This window comes from Perissodus microlepis, chromosome 5 (genome assembly GCF_051167445.1).
Source record: "Perissodus microlepis isolate ML-2025 ecotype Zambia chromosome 5, ASM5116744v1, whole genome shotgun sequence".
Classification (NCBI taxonomy): Eukaryota; Metazoa; Chordata; class Actinopteri; order Cichliformes; family Cichlidae; genus Perissodus; species Perissodus microlepis.
This window is the reverse complement of record NC_140465.1, coordinates 10595446-10610507: the sequence shown is the minus strand read 5'-3', so window position 1 is coordinate 10610507 and position 15062 is coordinate 10595446. Positions and strand designations below refer to the sequence as shown.

The 15062-nt window shown below is 46.1% G+C and overlaps 1 protein-coding gene across 2 annotated transcripts in view; it reads right to left on the bottom strand.

Annotated features, from left to right (window-relative positions):
* The window catches only part of lrig1 (leucine-rich repeats and immunoglobulin-like domains 1), a 35844-nt gene that overhangs the window by 2848 nt on the left and 17934 nt on the right, over positions 1–15062 (bottom strand). For both annotated transcript variants that reach the window (XM_084927773.1, XM_084927774.1), the window contains exons 4-17: positions 12466–12603; positions 12099–12242; positions 11014–11157; positions 10423–10566; positions 8632–8775; positions 6425–6505; positions 4777–4848; positions 4523–4594; positions 4233–4396; positions 3591–3947; positions 2612–2893; positions 905–1339; positions 633–767; positions 119–403 (exon numbers count right to left, since the gene is read on the bottom strand). In XM_084927773.1, coding sequence (XP_084783899.1) covers positions 119–403; positions 633–767; positions 905–1339; positions 2612–2893; positions 3591–3947; positions 4233–4396; positions 4523–4594; positions 4777–4848; positions 6425–6505; positions 8632–8775; positions 10423–10566; positions 11014–11157; positions 12099–12242; positions 12466–12603 — 2597 coding nt within the window. The remainder of the gene's footprint in view (positions 1–118; positions 404–632; positions 768–904; positions 1340–2611; positions 2894–3590; positions 3948–4232; positions 4397–4522; positions 4595–4776; positions 4849–6424; positions 6506–8631; positions 8776–10422; positions 10567–11013; positions 11158–12098; positions 12243–12465; positions 12604–15062) is intronic.

Here is a 15062-nt window from a genome sequence, read left to right as displayed (position 1 = left end):
GGCATCACCTGATAAAACTGTTATTCCAGCAGGGCAGTGTGGAGCTTTAAGAAGAGTAGTGGATTTATGGGATAAGGCTGGATAAGTACAGTTAAACTCACTACACTAATCACCGTACCTTTTCTATCGTGTTGGTTCAGTGTTGTATTATGGTTTTTTGGAAACACTGATCCTTCAGAGTTCTTTCGGATCCTGCTGGGGGTCCCATTGCAGAGTGGGGTTGTGTGTGATCCGGTGTCGTGCTGCTCCCCGGGGTAACAGTAAGAGTAGGGTGGTGGAATAAGCTGCTGTTGGTACTCCATGCCTGCAGCAGGACCAAACCCGTGTGCCAGGTAGTCGGGATCTTTGGAGTAGCTGTTGCCATTCTCCATACAATCTGTGCACAGCACTGTGCTGTCGAAACCTGCGGGCAGCCACGGGGAAACAAATAAATGATTTGGAGGCAGAAAGTCAACAAATGCATGTCAACATTGTGCTGAGGGCGTCTCCTGTGATTATTTTTGACACTGAGCAGGTCTTTACAGCTTTACAGCAGCGCTCGTCTCATCATTACGTAACCCACCAGGGGACGTGGGAGAAACTGCCGGGGAGAGCGCAAACATTTGGAAGCAGAGAGCGAACTTTAGCGGTACCTGTGGTGTCTACAACGTGTCCGTTGGGCTGAGGGCCACCGCCGGTCTCCACACGGATGCACATGTCCTGCCGCTCGGACAGAGTCCCCTGGGAGGAGAGGTAGCTGGATACATCTGGGTGAACGATCGTCTCATCTGGGAGAGAGAAAAGAGGCAGACATCAGAGCCAGAACTGTGGGCTGCATGAAGTTTTAATGGTTTCTTCATTTTTAGATTAAATGTGTTTTTAACTTACAAATTAAAAAAGCAAAAAGAAGTCATTCTGAGCTCACCTGTGTTGGTCACGCTGCACTCCTCGCTCTTCTTCCTCGTCTGATAGATGATACACACCCACACCAGCGATGTCACCACAATACTCGTAACCACAGCGATGACGATGATCCCTATAGTAACGGTGCTCGGGCCTGTCGGCGTGGCGCAAGCGTTCCTGCGCTCAGTCACCACCAGCTGGCTGTGGGCGCGCTCTGTGCCCAGAGTGTTGGACATGAGGCAGGTGTAGCGCCCAGCGTCCTTCAGCAAGGCGGAGCCGATGACAAGCAGCTGGTTTCCCGGCGTGAAGTGATGTCTGTCGGAGGGGCGCAGCGGTTGGTCGTTGTGCAGCCAGGTGATGCGCGGGGGCGGGCTGCCGAGAGCTTTGCACTGCAGCGCCACCGTCTCCCCGACAGTAACGCTGCGGTCCTCCAGGTCCTGAGCCAGGTGGGGTGTTTCTGTGGAAAAGTGGGGTGATGAGTTTCCTCATAAAAAGAGACCAAGGATTTCTATAACTACGGTTTTGGTGGTTCTACAGTTTTCTTTAGCACCTTTCTGTTCACTGTATTGATGACAGACTACCGGATTGTGGTGATTCAGCTGGACAGCCTGAGCACAAACGGACATGTCCAGCCACTGAAAGCCTATCCGTCTTCTAAGAATTATATTTATTACTCAAACACAATGCTGATAAAGTCTGAAGTTTCCTGAAACTTAAAAGCTTTTTGATTGGAGCACAAACATTTCCTCTGGGGCAGGATCCTCTTCAGAGGACCTGTCTGTTTCCTTGCCAGCTTCACATTTCAGTGAATGAAGCACACTGGACTGAGCGATGGTGTGCGTGTTAAGGGTGGCCTCTCCTCTCAGAGTGAGCACTTCCCTTCACAGTGGGATGTACACAGATTAAGACATCTCACTTAACCCACTTCAGTTGTGTTCTCGTCTATCAATACTTTCGTCCTCCTTCTCCCTGTTTCTCTTATTTTCTCTAAATCCCTCTTAACTACCTCCTCCCCCTACATATGTGCACTCACACTCCACCGCTGCAGTTCTTCTTTGGCTCCCATTTTTCTTCCCCCACCACTTTCTTTCAGTTAGGGGCCCCTTGACTACACACTACCCCTCCTTCTCCGTCACTTAAACTCAAACATTAGAAATTCAGAGTGGTTTTATGGTATCTTGTTTCAGTATTTTGTAGTGCTTTGGAGATTAAAACTTGACAACATGCAAATGTTAAGCTAAAGCAGTGTTTTAAATGTTTGCGGGCACTTACAGATTAATTTAAAAGGTCAATTAAAAATGAATAAGTAAAAACATATCCCATCTGTATACAACAGTGGGTTGTTTTGCTCAGTTCAAAGACAAAGGACAATGATGATCTATGTGCGGAGATGGTTATAAGAGAGAAGCTCTGTTCTGTTTAACAGTGTAAAACAGCCAATAAACTGGGAGCACTGAGGCCTGCAGTGAAGCAGCCATGACTGTCCCTCACAGAGTGTGTGTGTGTGTGTGTGTGTGTGTGTGTGTGTGTGGTGGTGTAAATGCCTAACAAACTCCCCTCTGTGATCCCCCTCGATCCCCTCCTTTGACCCCTAACTGTGACCTCTGACCCCTGACCTGCAGCAAGGCCACAGCTGGCGAGAAAACAAAATATAAAGATTCTCATTCTGCTTTGGACTGACCAAACCCAGCTCTTTACAACTGCGCCGTGCTGAATTCACAGCTCTTACCCAGTACGGTGAGGGTGGCGTTAGCAGAGACGGTGCCAGCTGTGTTTTTGGCAGTGCAGCTGTACACGCCCATGTCCACCGGCTTGACGTCCGTGATGAAGAAGACGTCGTCGTCGGGCATGACGTGCATCCGGCGGTCGCGGGCGGCGGGGAAATCCGTGCCGCCGTCCTTCTGCCAGGCGATCTGAGGTGCCGGGTGACCCTCTGCAGCACACTCCAGCCTGGCGGTGTGGCCAGTTCGGATGGTGCTGTCCCTGGGAGTCTTGATGAAGGATGGAAGAACTACGGATGGAAAAATTCCTTCAGTATTAGCAGATCAAAACAATATGACCTTTATATATTGTAGGAAGGTTGACAATCCACTTCATAGTTTGAGCAATTTCCTCATTTACAAACATATAGGCAGTCTACCCGAGCAGGATGTAGAACTGCAACAGCAGTTGTAAAGGATTACAGAGCTGCTCATTCATTTTCCCAGCTGCTGCTGACATTCAAATCAAGAAACTTTCAGTTAGAAAAGCAGAAAACCTTTATTTATACATGAGTAAGCCAAAGCAACAACCAGGTAAATAACTGCCAAAATGCTAAATTCAGTTTGACAGGATCTGCTGTGAGCGAACACTTGGCTACAGCAAGGGTTAAGAAGAAGCCTGAGGTCTGATGGAGGCTTTTTCACACTACTTTTCTGCAGTTGGACAGTATTTATTCAGAGTTTGGTTCCCTGCCAGAGCGCAGAATAGATCAAGCCTGTCAGCAATGACATGCAGCTAAATCAATTTGTTCCAAATATCAGCCTAGGAGAGAGGACGCTTAGAGAGAGTGAGAGAGAGGAAGGGGACTTTATTGTAGCAAAAGACGAACTCACTGTGGGCCCTATAATTTTGAAATTCAGTTGAATAATATAAACAGCTGAAACAATTCGTCTGTTTTAGTAAATGAATAAAAGTGACCCAAAGAAGCTATTAACAACGTAACATACCGTTGACGATGAGTCTGGCCTTGCTCGAGTAGGTGGAGCCAAAGTGGTTGGTGATGATGCACTGGTAACGACCCTCGTGGGCAAAAGTGACGCGGCGCAGGTGGAGAATCGTAGTGTACTCCATCACGCCTCCTCCTCCTGCGCCTGGCAGATCTGGTGTCGCGGCCTGGTGGTGAGCACGCACATGGGCGTAGTTCTCCATCTCAGCGTTACGAAGGAGCTCCTGGTCCTTGCGCCAGGCAAAGGTCATGGGGGAGGAGCTGCTGCTGGCAGCTGTACAGGTGAGACGAACGTCACTGCCGAGGACTGTCATTGTGGTTTCTGGCTGTACGGTGATCTGAGGCTTGGGGAGGTCGTCTAAAAAAGGCAGCGGGTGAAATAAAGTGTGTTTAAAAAGCGTGAGGATATTATCACAAGCGTTGCTCAGCAGGTGTCTGAATGTAAAAAGGGAAAATAAAAACTGACATCATGTTGCTGGAGAGTTATCGCAGAACTAAACAAAAACACTACCCACATACATGCAAATGTGTCAATAACAGGACAGCGGAGCCCATGTATGTGGCCCATCTGTGCCTTGAACGCCTCCTACTCATCACAAAGCAATGACACAGCCATGTAACCAGAGAACACACACACACTCACCACACACAAAGCTGCTGGGCGGAACCTCAAAGACGCTCTTTCCCTTCAGACTTTCCGGGTGTGCGCAGGTGGCATTGATACCGACCTGCAAACCACGTGCCACCAACCAGTCGGGCAACCAGTGGAGCTGGCAGTCACACAGCAAGCTGTTGCTTTGAATGAGACTGGAGGAGAGAGAAAAGACAAGCATATGTCACGTGCACTGTACCCTTTTCTGTATTTGTGAGTGTGTTGCTGCAGGCAGGTTCTGTAAGCACACTCAGAACCAGAAAGATCCGTGTTAAACTCACAGGCTTTTGAGGTTCCTCATCTTAGTGAAGGCGTCGGGCTGAATGGAGCGAATAGCGTTCTCCCCCAAGTTCCTGTTGAAATATTAAATACTGTTTCATCAAGTGTGAACAGATTAGTGTTTCCCACACAGATATCATTCTCTGTCACCACGACGCTAGCAGCCTCCCCCTGCCAACTACTTTTACAAAACCCACACCCCCTTACACTCCACCCCCTCTTTCCCCTCTTCCGCTCTCTCTCCTGGGATACTCACAGGTGTTCCAGGGTATCCAAGCCAGAGAAGGCCTTCTTGGCCACGGATTTGATCTTGTTTCCAAACAGAGTCCTGCCGTTTCCAAACACGAGGGGTGTCAATAGATGAAGAAGGGGGGAGAGGAAGAGGGAGGAGGGAACATTTTGGGGGAAGGGGATGAGAAGAGAGAACAAAACAGAGAGAGAAGCACAATTAGCCAGTTTGAATCTGATAAGATTGGTGGGGGGGGGGTATTGGAAATCTGAACTGTGTGGAGATTAGCCAAGAGGAAGGGTAAAGGGGATTGAACAGGGTTGTGGAGGTGGGCGGGGGCACCTGGGCTCTGTGCTGCTCTTCAAAGACCACTTTTATCTTTATTAGAATCTAAAAGCCCCCCCCCCCCGCGAACAGGACATACGTGTAATCATTTCAGTGTTTGTCAAGCCCAAATTCTAGCTGCTCTGATTTGGGGTCTTAATCCCCTTCCTTCATCCCGCCACTGCCACCTCCTCATACCCGTTGTAGCCTTTGGATTGCAGGAAGAGGAGACACGGCTGGCTGGCTCACAAAGAAGAGCCCAGTGTTCAAACTCGTCCACATGTACACACAAACAAATGGCAGCCTTGTCACACAGATAACGGTATAATTTTTTTGTTTTTGAAGGAATTCAATGAAGCTGTCACATGCACTTGTAACTGAATCAAATCCAAAAATCATCTTTTGAACTGTAAGATCCACTTCCATCCCATGTGGCGGCATTCCCACGCTGCTTTTTAAAAACAGTTTTAAAATGGGAACTCTGTGTGTGTTATGGACACTTTGATGTAAGATTCTCTCTCTTGTTTTTCCCATGGCTCGCTTTGCCAGCGTTGGGATGCATCAGGCAGCTTCCGACAACGCCGTGACAAAAGGGGGCAGGGTCAGAGGGCGGGGCTCATGAGGCGTTTGATGTTTGATGACTGAATGCGGCCCTCAATTTCACCCTCTCTCAGCTCTTAACAACAGAGACTGGGAATGAGGGGATGAGAGGGAGTGCGGCTATGGAGGAGAAATAGTCCTTTGCCTATTGGGCAGCGAACCCCTGCCAGCTCAAAGAAAAGCCCTTTCTCGCCCCTCTTTCTCTCATTCTTTCTTTCAGCGGTGCTCACACTGGGAACCATCTTGGCTGGACATCATCTTTTCATCCTGTGGGTTGATGATTGCTGCTCATTGCCAGAAACTTCACGCCTCTGTAATTTCTAAGCTTACTAACTTTTGATATTGAACTTTATACAAGGCGTTTGAAAGCACTGATGAGTAATTAAAAACATGACTCGTTTTTCCAGCCATTATCAGCAAAGAGAACCCAATTTGCCCATAAAGCTTACAATCAAATCACAAGATGAACGCTAGAATGAACTGAAGAGAAAGTGGCCTCTGTAGGATAAGGAGGAAAAAAAAATAATAAACTAAATAAAGAGGGGACCTTTAAATTGTTGCTCAGTGTGAGCATGTAAAGTGTGGGGTCGTGATAGTGTCTCAAAGTTCTAAACAAACTTAAACTGGAGTGGCTTTGGGATGCAAGAAAAGGAGGCGGCTCCCTTCGCTTTCTCTATTTTTGTTTTCTGAAGAGAGCAGAGAGACAGTGGCAGGCCAGGGCTGAGGGATGAAAAGGAGGGGAGACACTCACAGCTTGATGAGGCTGTCCAATCCAGAGAAGGCCCCGTTGGTGTCCTCTATTGTGCCTGAGATGTCGTTATGGTCCAGCTCCCTGTGGAGAATGAGAGAAAAGAGGAGGATAAGAACGGCGGAAGGCGGTTGAGGAGAGGAACAGGGATTGGGCCTGCCAGCGCTGAAGCGTTTCACAGCCCTGGCAGAAGCTGCTCTTGGAAGTCACGGGTTACCCCCTTCGCCCCCGCTGCACCTGGCTTAAAGAGCCCCTCTCCCGCTCTGCTTTGCCAACCAAGCACATTCTTTCCTTAGAGGGGTGGAGAAGGAGTGTGCGTGTGAATACGTGTGCATGTGCGCTGGTGTGTTGAGGCAAACCCCAGCGCAGGGAAACATGTATAATTCATGATGGCATAGAGGGACTGGCAAGAACACAATGCCAGAAGCCAGACGGTTCGGACTGCAAGTCCAATGCTGGCAGGTACGGTGCAGCCAAGAGTGCCGACGGGGTTAGCAGCCAAGCTTAGTCATGGCCAGACAAAGACAGAAGAGATTGAGTGAACGAAAGTTGGGGGTTTCCGAACACTTGCTGAATGCTTCTGCTTGAGAGCTACCTCTTTCAGTGAAGTCATAGCTGCAGAGGGGCCACCGCTCCGCCCTGCTGCATGGTGATCAAAAAGAACAAGCGGCAGAGTCTGAGAACTTCTCCAAGCCATTAAAAAAAAGAAAAAAGAAAAAAAGAGACTTTCCTCAAACTTGAGAAAGGGCCTTCGGGGTTAATGGTCAGCCCCACCCCTCCGCCCCCACCACAATAGCCACCTCCACTCCTCCTCCCATTTGCTTTCCAAGCATCTCTTATCCCCTTTTGGTTCTTTTCACTTTGCGCTGACGACTGTGTCTGTTTGACTGGACTGGAGCTGCCAATTTCCTACTCTTTCTGGCTGGGTGGATGTTAAAGGCTATTGCCTTGTTAAAGCAAGGGCAGCGGCGGGGGCTGCAGAGTAGAGGAGCGAGCGAGAGAGAGTGAGGGAGAGATGGGGGCACGGAGAGGGGGGCCCCGATGAGCCAACGACCCCCGTGGCCGAATTAGAGGGCAGGCTGGCTTGTTTGGAGCTTTCACACCCCGTTTCAGACTCCAGCCCCATGCCAGCGCAACCAGCCACTCCGGCCCAATTAAAGCTCCCCCGACTCCTTTTCAGGGCCCAGCCTATGCACGTCCTCCCCACTGCTGATTAGATTAGGCCTGCCTCAAAGACACCGAGCAGAAGGAGTACAACAGAGGAGGAAAAAATTCCAAAATTAAGACAGAGATTATATGTATTGTGGGATATCGTTAGGAGATGACAGAACACACTTAGAATAACAGAGGGGAAGAAATGGGCATTAAGAGGGCTTTGAAAGTGTGCAGCCAAATGAAACAAAGCGGTTAATTAAAGACAAGAAAGAAAAACATGAGAAGGGCTGAGATATGGCAGTGAAAGCTCCCTGTTCCACCCTCTGTAGCTAGTTATCTGGCATCCAGCGTGCCAGCAGAGGGAGAAGCCTTATGTGCCTTGGCTTCTGACCCTGCTGTCAGAGAGCCTTTCTAGCAAGCTCTGGTATTACTCTCCTCTCTGGCTCTCTTGTGAACAGCTCAGCCAAGAAGACCTTGGTTAGGGACCAAGACCCCCAAGTCTTTCTGCTGGATTTATCCACCGGCTTTCTCCCTGTTGTTCTCCCCTTTTCTTTCTTTGGGCTTTTTGTGCACATGGTGGATCAGGGAAAGGAAAAAAAAAATTCCTCTGTCTTCATTCATGGCTTCAAAAAAGCCAGGAAGGATCTCAAGGGAGCCGAGTGACACAGAACCCTTTTAGATCCAAGATTGCTGGGTGTTTGGAGACAAAACAAACGCCCCAGACAAAACTGAAGAAACAAAGTGAAAAAAGGCACTAAAAAAGTAAGAAGTTGCTACAGAAACCATGACAATAGACACCTTGTAAAAGACATGAATACAAATGACAGTAAACCCTCACTGAAAGCCAACAGCTTCCTCTTTCCTATGTCAAACGAAGGGACTTCATGAGACTAACTATCAAATGTCACCCAGGCAAAAACCAAAATTAAGCATCTCAATTTTCACTGCTCCCAAGTGGCACGTCTTAACCTTACGGTCAGCAGGGGCATAATGAGTGAGTTAGGGGTCTGTTTGGGGCTTGGTAATGGTGGTTGGGGGTGGGCTGGTGTACTTACAGGATGCGTAAAGCCTTGAGGCCTCTGAAGGCTCCCTCGTTGATGTGGCTGATAGAGTTGTGGCCCAGCCGGAGGGTGTGGAGATCCCCGAGCACTGCCAGACTCCCTTCATCCAGACGAGTTAAGTTGTTGTAAGACAAATTCCTGGAGAGAGAAAGAAACAGAGACAGAAGAAGAGGAGAGACACAGAGAGAAAGTGAGGAAAAAAAACAGAACAGACAGAGAGAAATATTCTGTGTGAGGTCTGGAAGGTTGGCAGACCACTGAGACCGCTCGCAACATCATTATACTTCAGTTTCAAAGCCCATTCGATGACCATTTGCCAGTTTATGATGCGTTTTTCCATTGTACGGTTTTCCACACCGCATGATGTTAACGGAGAATGGATTTAGCAGAAGTCGGAGCTTAAATGAGCTTCGCATCGTCTGACAGGAAAGAAAAGAAATTCTGGGTTGGGACTCAGCATGTCTACAACCTCCGTTTATAAGACTACTTAAGCGTGTGGTAAACCCCAGGGGAATAAACTGCTACTCGTGTCCTGGAACTCTCAAAATGTTACTCATATTCACATCCAGCCTCTAAATCTTTTCTTTTTTATTAAAAGGCCTGAGGAACATACTAATGGGGTGTCGACACTGCGTGGGTTTCCAAGGGATTTCCCCTGTTTTAGGAATTCAGAGAGATGGTTTACTTGCAATCTTAAAAAGAAAAGAAAAAAAAGAAAAGAAATGAAATGAAACTACAGCTTGAAGAGACTTCTAAGAATGTTTCTTCTTTTCGTGGTTTTTATGGCAAATCCTGATTACCACTGATAATAAATCTTATAATGGTATCTTTCAAACAATGCTCAAAGGCAGTATTGTGCATTTTATTGCCCTCTCTGTCTGTCTCAGGTTTGCTTGACTAGTCATGTGTGCAGAGATTCTCCCTGATGACCAGTTCAGCCCGGCGAATCGGGAATGCAATAACAAGGCTTCTCATAAAGACGAGTCACTCACTTCTATCAGCCGTGAGGGTCATCAAAACGCAGATAATAAAATCATATAACTGGTGGAAAGGTGCGGTGCTGGGAGAAGCGTGTGCTGGGAGCGTACAGGAAGCGGCGCTGAGATACGCAGAGCAAACTAGCGCGATCACCATCTACCACTTTATCCATTCTGACTGTTACACATAAACAAACATAGGCGCCACAGATAGCCCCGGCTACCTCGTAGTTAGCAACGCCTCAGCTGAGCGAAGCACTTTAAAGCGGCATTACGACAGTCGTGTCAACAGTGCAGGAAAGACTCTCAGATAATAACTCGGCAGACAAAGGCAGTGAAGGTGATCCTTCAGTGTAATTACCACAACATTCAGCGGAGGATTTACACGCCGGTTTGCCGCAGGTTTACACACGGAGCACAAAAACTCATGTCGAAGCGCTCGAGTGCTGTTGAGCCCAGCTCTAATTATGGGATAAACAGGCTTAATCCTGAGAATAGTGTAAGCGTACTGAGTGTTAAAACAAAATGTTGTTTAACCCTGAAAGGGAGATGGTGATGATGATATGGGTGGCAGGTCAAAAGAGTTGGGTTCTCGAGGCTTTAAGAATCCACATTTAGTGTTAGTGGAAACTTAAAGAGCTAACATTTAAACCTTTATTTTAAAAAATGCAAACTGCACTGATATATACGCTTTTTGTCGTTACCAAGCTGGGTTTTTTAGATATTTAACCACTCTCCGGTGAAACGTTTTAGCGGTACATCTGGCAAGAGAGTTTGCGTTCGGGCTAATTTGAATGCTGGTACTTACAGCTCCCTTAGCTTCTGGCAGAACTTCCACCCATCAGGATTGATGCGTGCTATGGAGTTGTTACTGAGGAACAGCTGCTGCAGGGAAGTCAGTCCGTAAAGCGAGCCACTGTTCACCTCCGTCAGGCTGTTGTAGTCCAGGTGCCTGCATGACACAGAGATACTGCAGTGAGAATCTGTTGATCTCACAACATTTCACCACATTGCTGTGACATAAATTACAATGCAATTTGTGAGCATTACTCTGTTATTTTGCGTGTAATTTAAGTGATTATGTAAAAGTTCTGGGTGGAGGGGGGAAAAGTGTAATTGTGAGAAAGTTCCAGTAAGGGTACAAAAAGATCTTTTTTAGTCAGTGAGTATTCCTGTAATGGCAGTAAATGAGTGCAAATAGGATTAGCCAATCAGATAGTGCTCGCTCCAAACTAACTGCAGCACCCAAATTCTTTAAATTAGATTTTTTTTTTTCAACTATTCGGATTTGTCCTCTGCTGCGCAGGAGAACTTGTGAAAGTAAAACAAAACCAGTCGGATAATAGTTTTAAATAAATGATTCTCTTTGGTATTATTAAAGGTGATGTTTAGTACGTACAGGACTTTCATCTTAGCCAGGTCAAAGAAGGCTCCGTCAGTCAGTTTGCTGATGCTGTTCCTTTGTAGTTTGAGCACCTCCAGGCTGGATAAACCCTGGAAGGTTAGACCCTCCACTTGGCGTATACGGTTCCTGTTCAGCTCACTGAAAGGTGGTAGGACAAAACAGATGACTGTAAACAGAAGACCATTTTAAAGAGAAGCAGCAGAAAAAACATCTTCCCATTGTTTTGCCCTTATTCAGCAAAGGCATTTATCAAGCATTGGTGGTGGTATGGGGCCAGGGTTGTACACTACATGTGTTATTACCCCTTGAATTAAGACAGAGTGAGATGATTAAAAACTTTACTCATTTTCTCTTTGTATAAAAAGCCTGAGGTGCCTGTGGATGTAATAATGAATCTGTACAGCCGCTGTGTGCGTGTGTGTGTGCGTGCGTGCGTGCGTAGGCTGTAAAAGCCTTCAGCTTTTTCAAAGATAAACATTCACAAAGCTTCTTTTGTGTCTCATGTGCATCACCTCTAGCATGTGGTGATACAGTGTCACTGGGGCCCCATGTCCAACAAAAGGCACCTGGGGAAACTACTGGAGCCACAATGGAGAGAGACTCCCATTACGCGAGTCCCTTTGCTCTCCAGAATGGAGGCGTTGAGCTACAAATGGGTCTACCTCACCGTTATGCTAGAGGGAAGTTTGACGAAGATAAAGGAGCATGGTGTGGGGACTAAACTAACCACTTTGGGGGATATGGAAGAAGGCAATAAATCACCAATAATATGGCTCTGGTGTTTACCTAGTCAGGTCTTATCCATCCCTAGTGGTACAGCTCACACTAACAGCACTCTAAATGTTAAACATACACACAGTTTAATCAGCAGACACTAGAAGCTCCTTCTCAGGGAAAAGGCTCATCTCTGTGTAGTTTCCAAACACTACAATTGGGAAACGCGCTCAGTTTTCAGCCTAAATATGATATGACAACAGCGTAATGTTTTTACAGGGTGAACTGTTTTGACAGATCAAAGCTCAAGCTTGTCAGCACACTAGCCTACATTGTTAAAACTGATCAAATCCAGTGGCACTCACAGCTGGGTGAGCCTCGGGAGCTGGAAGGCTTTCACGGGGATCTGGCTGATGCGGTTTCGGCTCAGTCTTAGAACCTGTAGGGTTTCGCCCAAATGGTCCAGAGCTCCGAGCTCCAACACATTGATCTTGTTGTTACTGAGGTACCTAAACAAAGGGAAGCCACAGTGAGGTTTGTTAGAAATCTTATATTTGGAAAACATGTTATTTTGCATGTGCATGTCCATTAACATCACTTAATATTAGTTACAGAACTAAAGTTTCCTCATATAATAAATAACATATTTATCTTTAATAATTTATTTAATTTTGCTTTAATTAAATAGCTGGTGCATGACGTGCCACAGGAATCCTCCGAGATGCTACTTACAGATCTCGGATATGGAGGCCTGCAGGGAAGCACTGTCCTCGCAGCTCAGTAATGTCATTATTGCTCAGGTCCAGGGTTTCCACAGAAAGCAGCTCCCCAGTCCGCCTGCCATCAATACTGCGAATCTTATTATGATGTCTGAAAAATAAAGAACACAAACAGAAGACATAAGGTGTGGTCCTCACTGTTACCTAAACTTTGTGTACTCTTCCCATCAGGGAAGCCACTCCAATCCCACTGGCTTCTGTAAGCCCATTCAGGAAGAGAGAGTGAGAGAATGAGAACACACAGAACAAAGTGGTCTTCATCCACCACAAAATGTAGTACTTTAAGTGCTTCCAAACAGAGGCTGGTCTTCTTTAAACAACTCCCATTGACAAAAAAAACAGCCACAAAATCTGTCAGATGGATGGGGCCTCAGTGATGAACCAGAGCCACTTGAAGGAAGATCTTGGTGTGTTGTGAAATGGGGAGAGGAGTTACTTTAAAGGTCCTAATGAACCCAGGGAGTTTTCACACAAGGAAACCTCGATCTCTGCTGAACTTTGTCAGTGGGTGCTAGCCTGGTTTAGCCAGAAGCCTGAGAGGAGACTGAATTTCCTCTCAGGCTGTCCTGTTTAGAGCTCTTATTCAGAAATGAGGGTGACTCTCTTTACCCTATTCTGACCTCCTCCACATCTGTGCTCTTTATTTTGTGGAGCAGATGTGTTCCACACAGAGAGGTTGAGAAAGACAGTGATATAATAAAGAGTGAGATAGACTGATGGAGTGTGATATTTGACATTTGTCCGTGTTGCAACCAAAGTGGTGTGTGTGTCTGGAGACTGAAGGTCTGTGTAATCTGAGTGTACATGAAAGCTTTTGCTGGATGACACGTTTGACACATGACTAGGTGCTAACTAGGGTCAGGGGATCCATTTAGTACCACATCCATTGCCCAACAATTAAATTTTGTTTTTACAAAACTAAAACAAAACATTTAAAAAGATAGGAAACACGACAGAGTAACACAAAAAGGCAGAGCAATAAGCAAACTGCCACTTCATCATCTGACATGTACCACTCAAGGGAAATCTTTGCTACATGACGAAGGCATTTTTTTTTTTAGCTTTCACAAGCAATGTGTTTGACATCACCTTGTAAGGCAAAACCATTTGATGCTTCTAACTAGTTAATCACAACTTCCCAAGAGCCTTTTTCCAGCAAATGACACCAACTTCTTTTTTCTCTTGAATTTAAACAAAGCTGTCTGGAGTGCCACAAAACTACAGTTCCTCTCATGGCTCCAAAAGTAGTCCTGCTGCATCATAATGTTAATCGCTGAACGTCTATCATGAAATTAATATAGCTGGAAGCTAATTCCCCTTCTTCACTTTTTATTACTCACTCAGGTACTGTCTGTAAAGCTGCATCTCTCCTAATTCCAGTCACAGTACTGGATGTTGGTGCTTTTTGGAGCATCTTAATGTAATTCTCTGGTAGACGATGTAACCTGTTGTAAGGTACAGGGTTCATACGCCTTTTTCAGGGTCAAATTCAAGCACCCGTACGAACCCTGAAGGTACAGCGATAGGCAGCATGGATATAGGTCTGAAAAATGAAGCCAATCGTCTGATCGGGGAGGGGGCAAGACTTTCCCGATAAGTTGTTAGGCTAAGTCACTCGTTCCAGGAAATAATGAATGAAATATTAAGTTAGAATGGCCACAATTAAACAAAACGGTTTTTCAGAAAGGAGCACATCTTATGTATTCAATTCAATTCAATTCAATTTTATTTAAAATTGTTTCAAAACAGCAAACTAGCAATGAAAAACAACAAGAACAAAACCCCACTCATCTTAAGGCTTCACACTAGCTGACAGTAGCTGATAGCTTAGCATTGCACCTTCTGGTCTAAAATAGGGTTCTTTCACATCACATTCTTCATAACGCTAAGGTTAATCTTTCAAAAATCCACAGTGGCTTTTAAACACAGTCTATGATCCAAACCTAAGAGTACTGTCACATGGCCTGACTCATTCAGATTTACTGTAGATTCTTTCCAAATCTGATAATACACACTATCACCATGTCGAACCAATTCGGTTAATAAAAGGTCACGGTCTTCTTGGAAGTTAGGCAGCTTATTACTTATCAAACATCAGGGACAGAGAGATTTTAACCAAATCACGTGCAGCATCTTTAAATCAATGCACTTGACCTTTTAAGAGTTTGATAGTGTTATATTTAAAAGGGCAGTGCGTGTGTGTGCTTCACAGAAAGTGTGAGGTGGCAGGTGCTCTACCAGTCAAACTCATCAAAACAAGGTCAATCCCTCCTCTTTTTCTAGCCTGCAGCCAGCAGATGAACACACACACACACACACACACACACAGAGTCATTTATTGGTGTATGGGATGTAGGAGGGTTCAAACCACAGTGGCCCACCTGAATAAACAGTGGCAGAAATGGTTAAGGATGAGCACACATGCGCAAACACACAACACAAATAACAAACGCACACATGGGCCAGAGCAACAGACAGTGGCAACAGTGAGCAACAAGAGCAAGAAAGGGACGGAAAGAAAGAAGGAAGGAAGCAAAGGGGTGAGGAGAA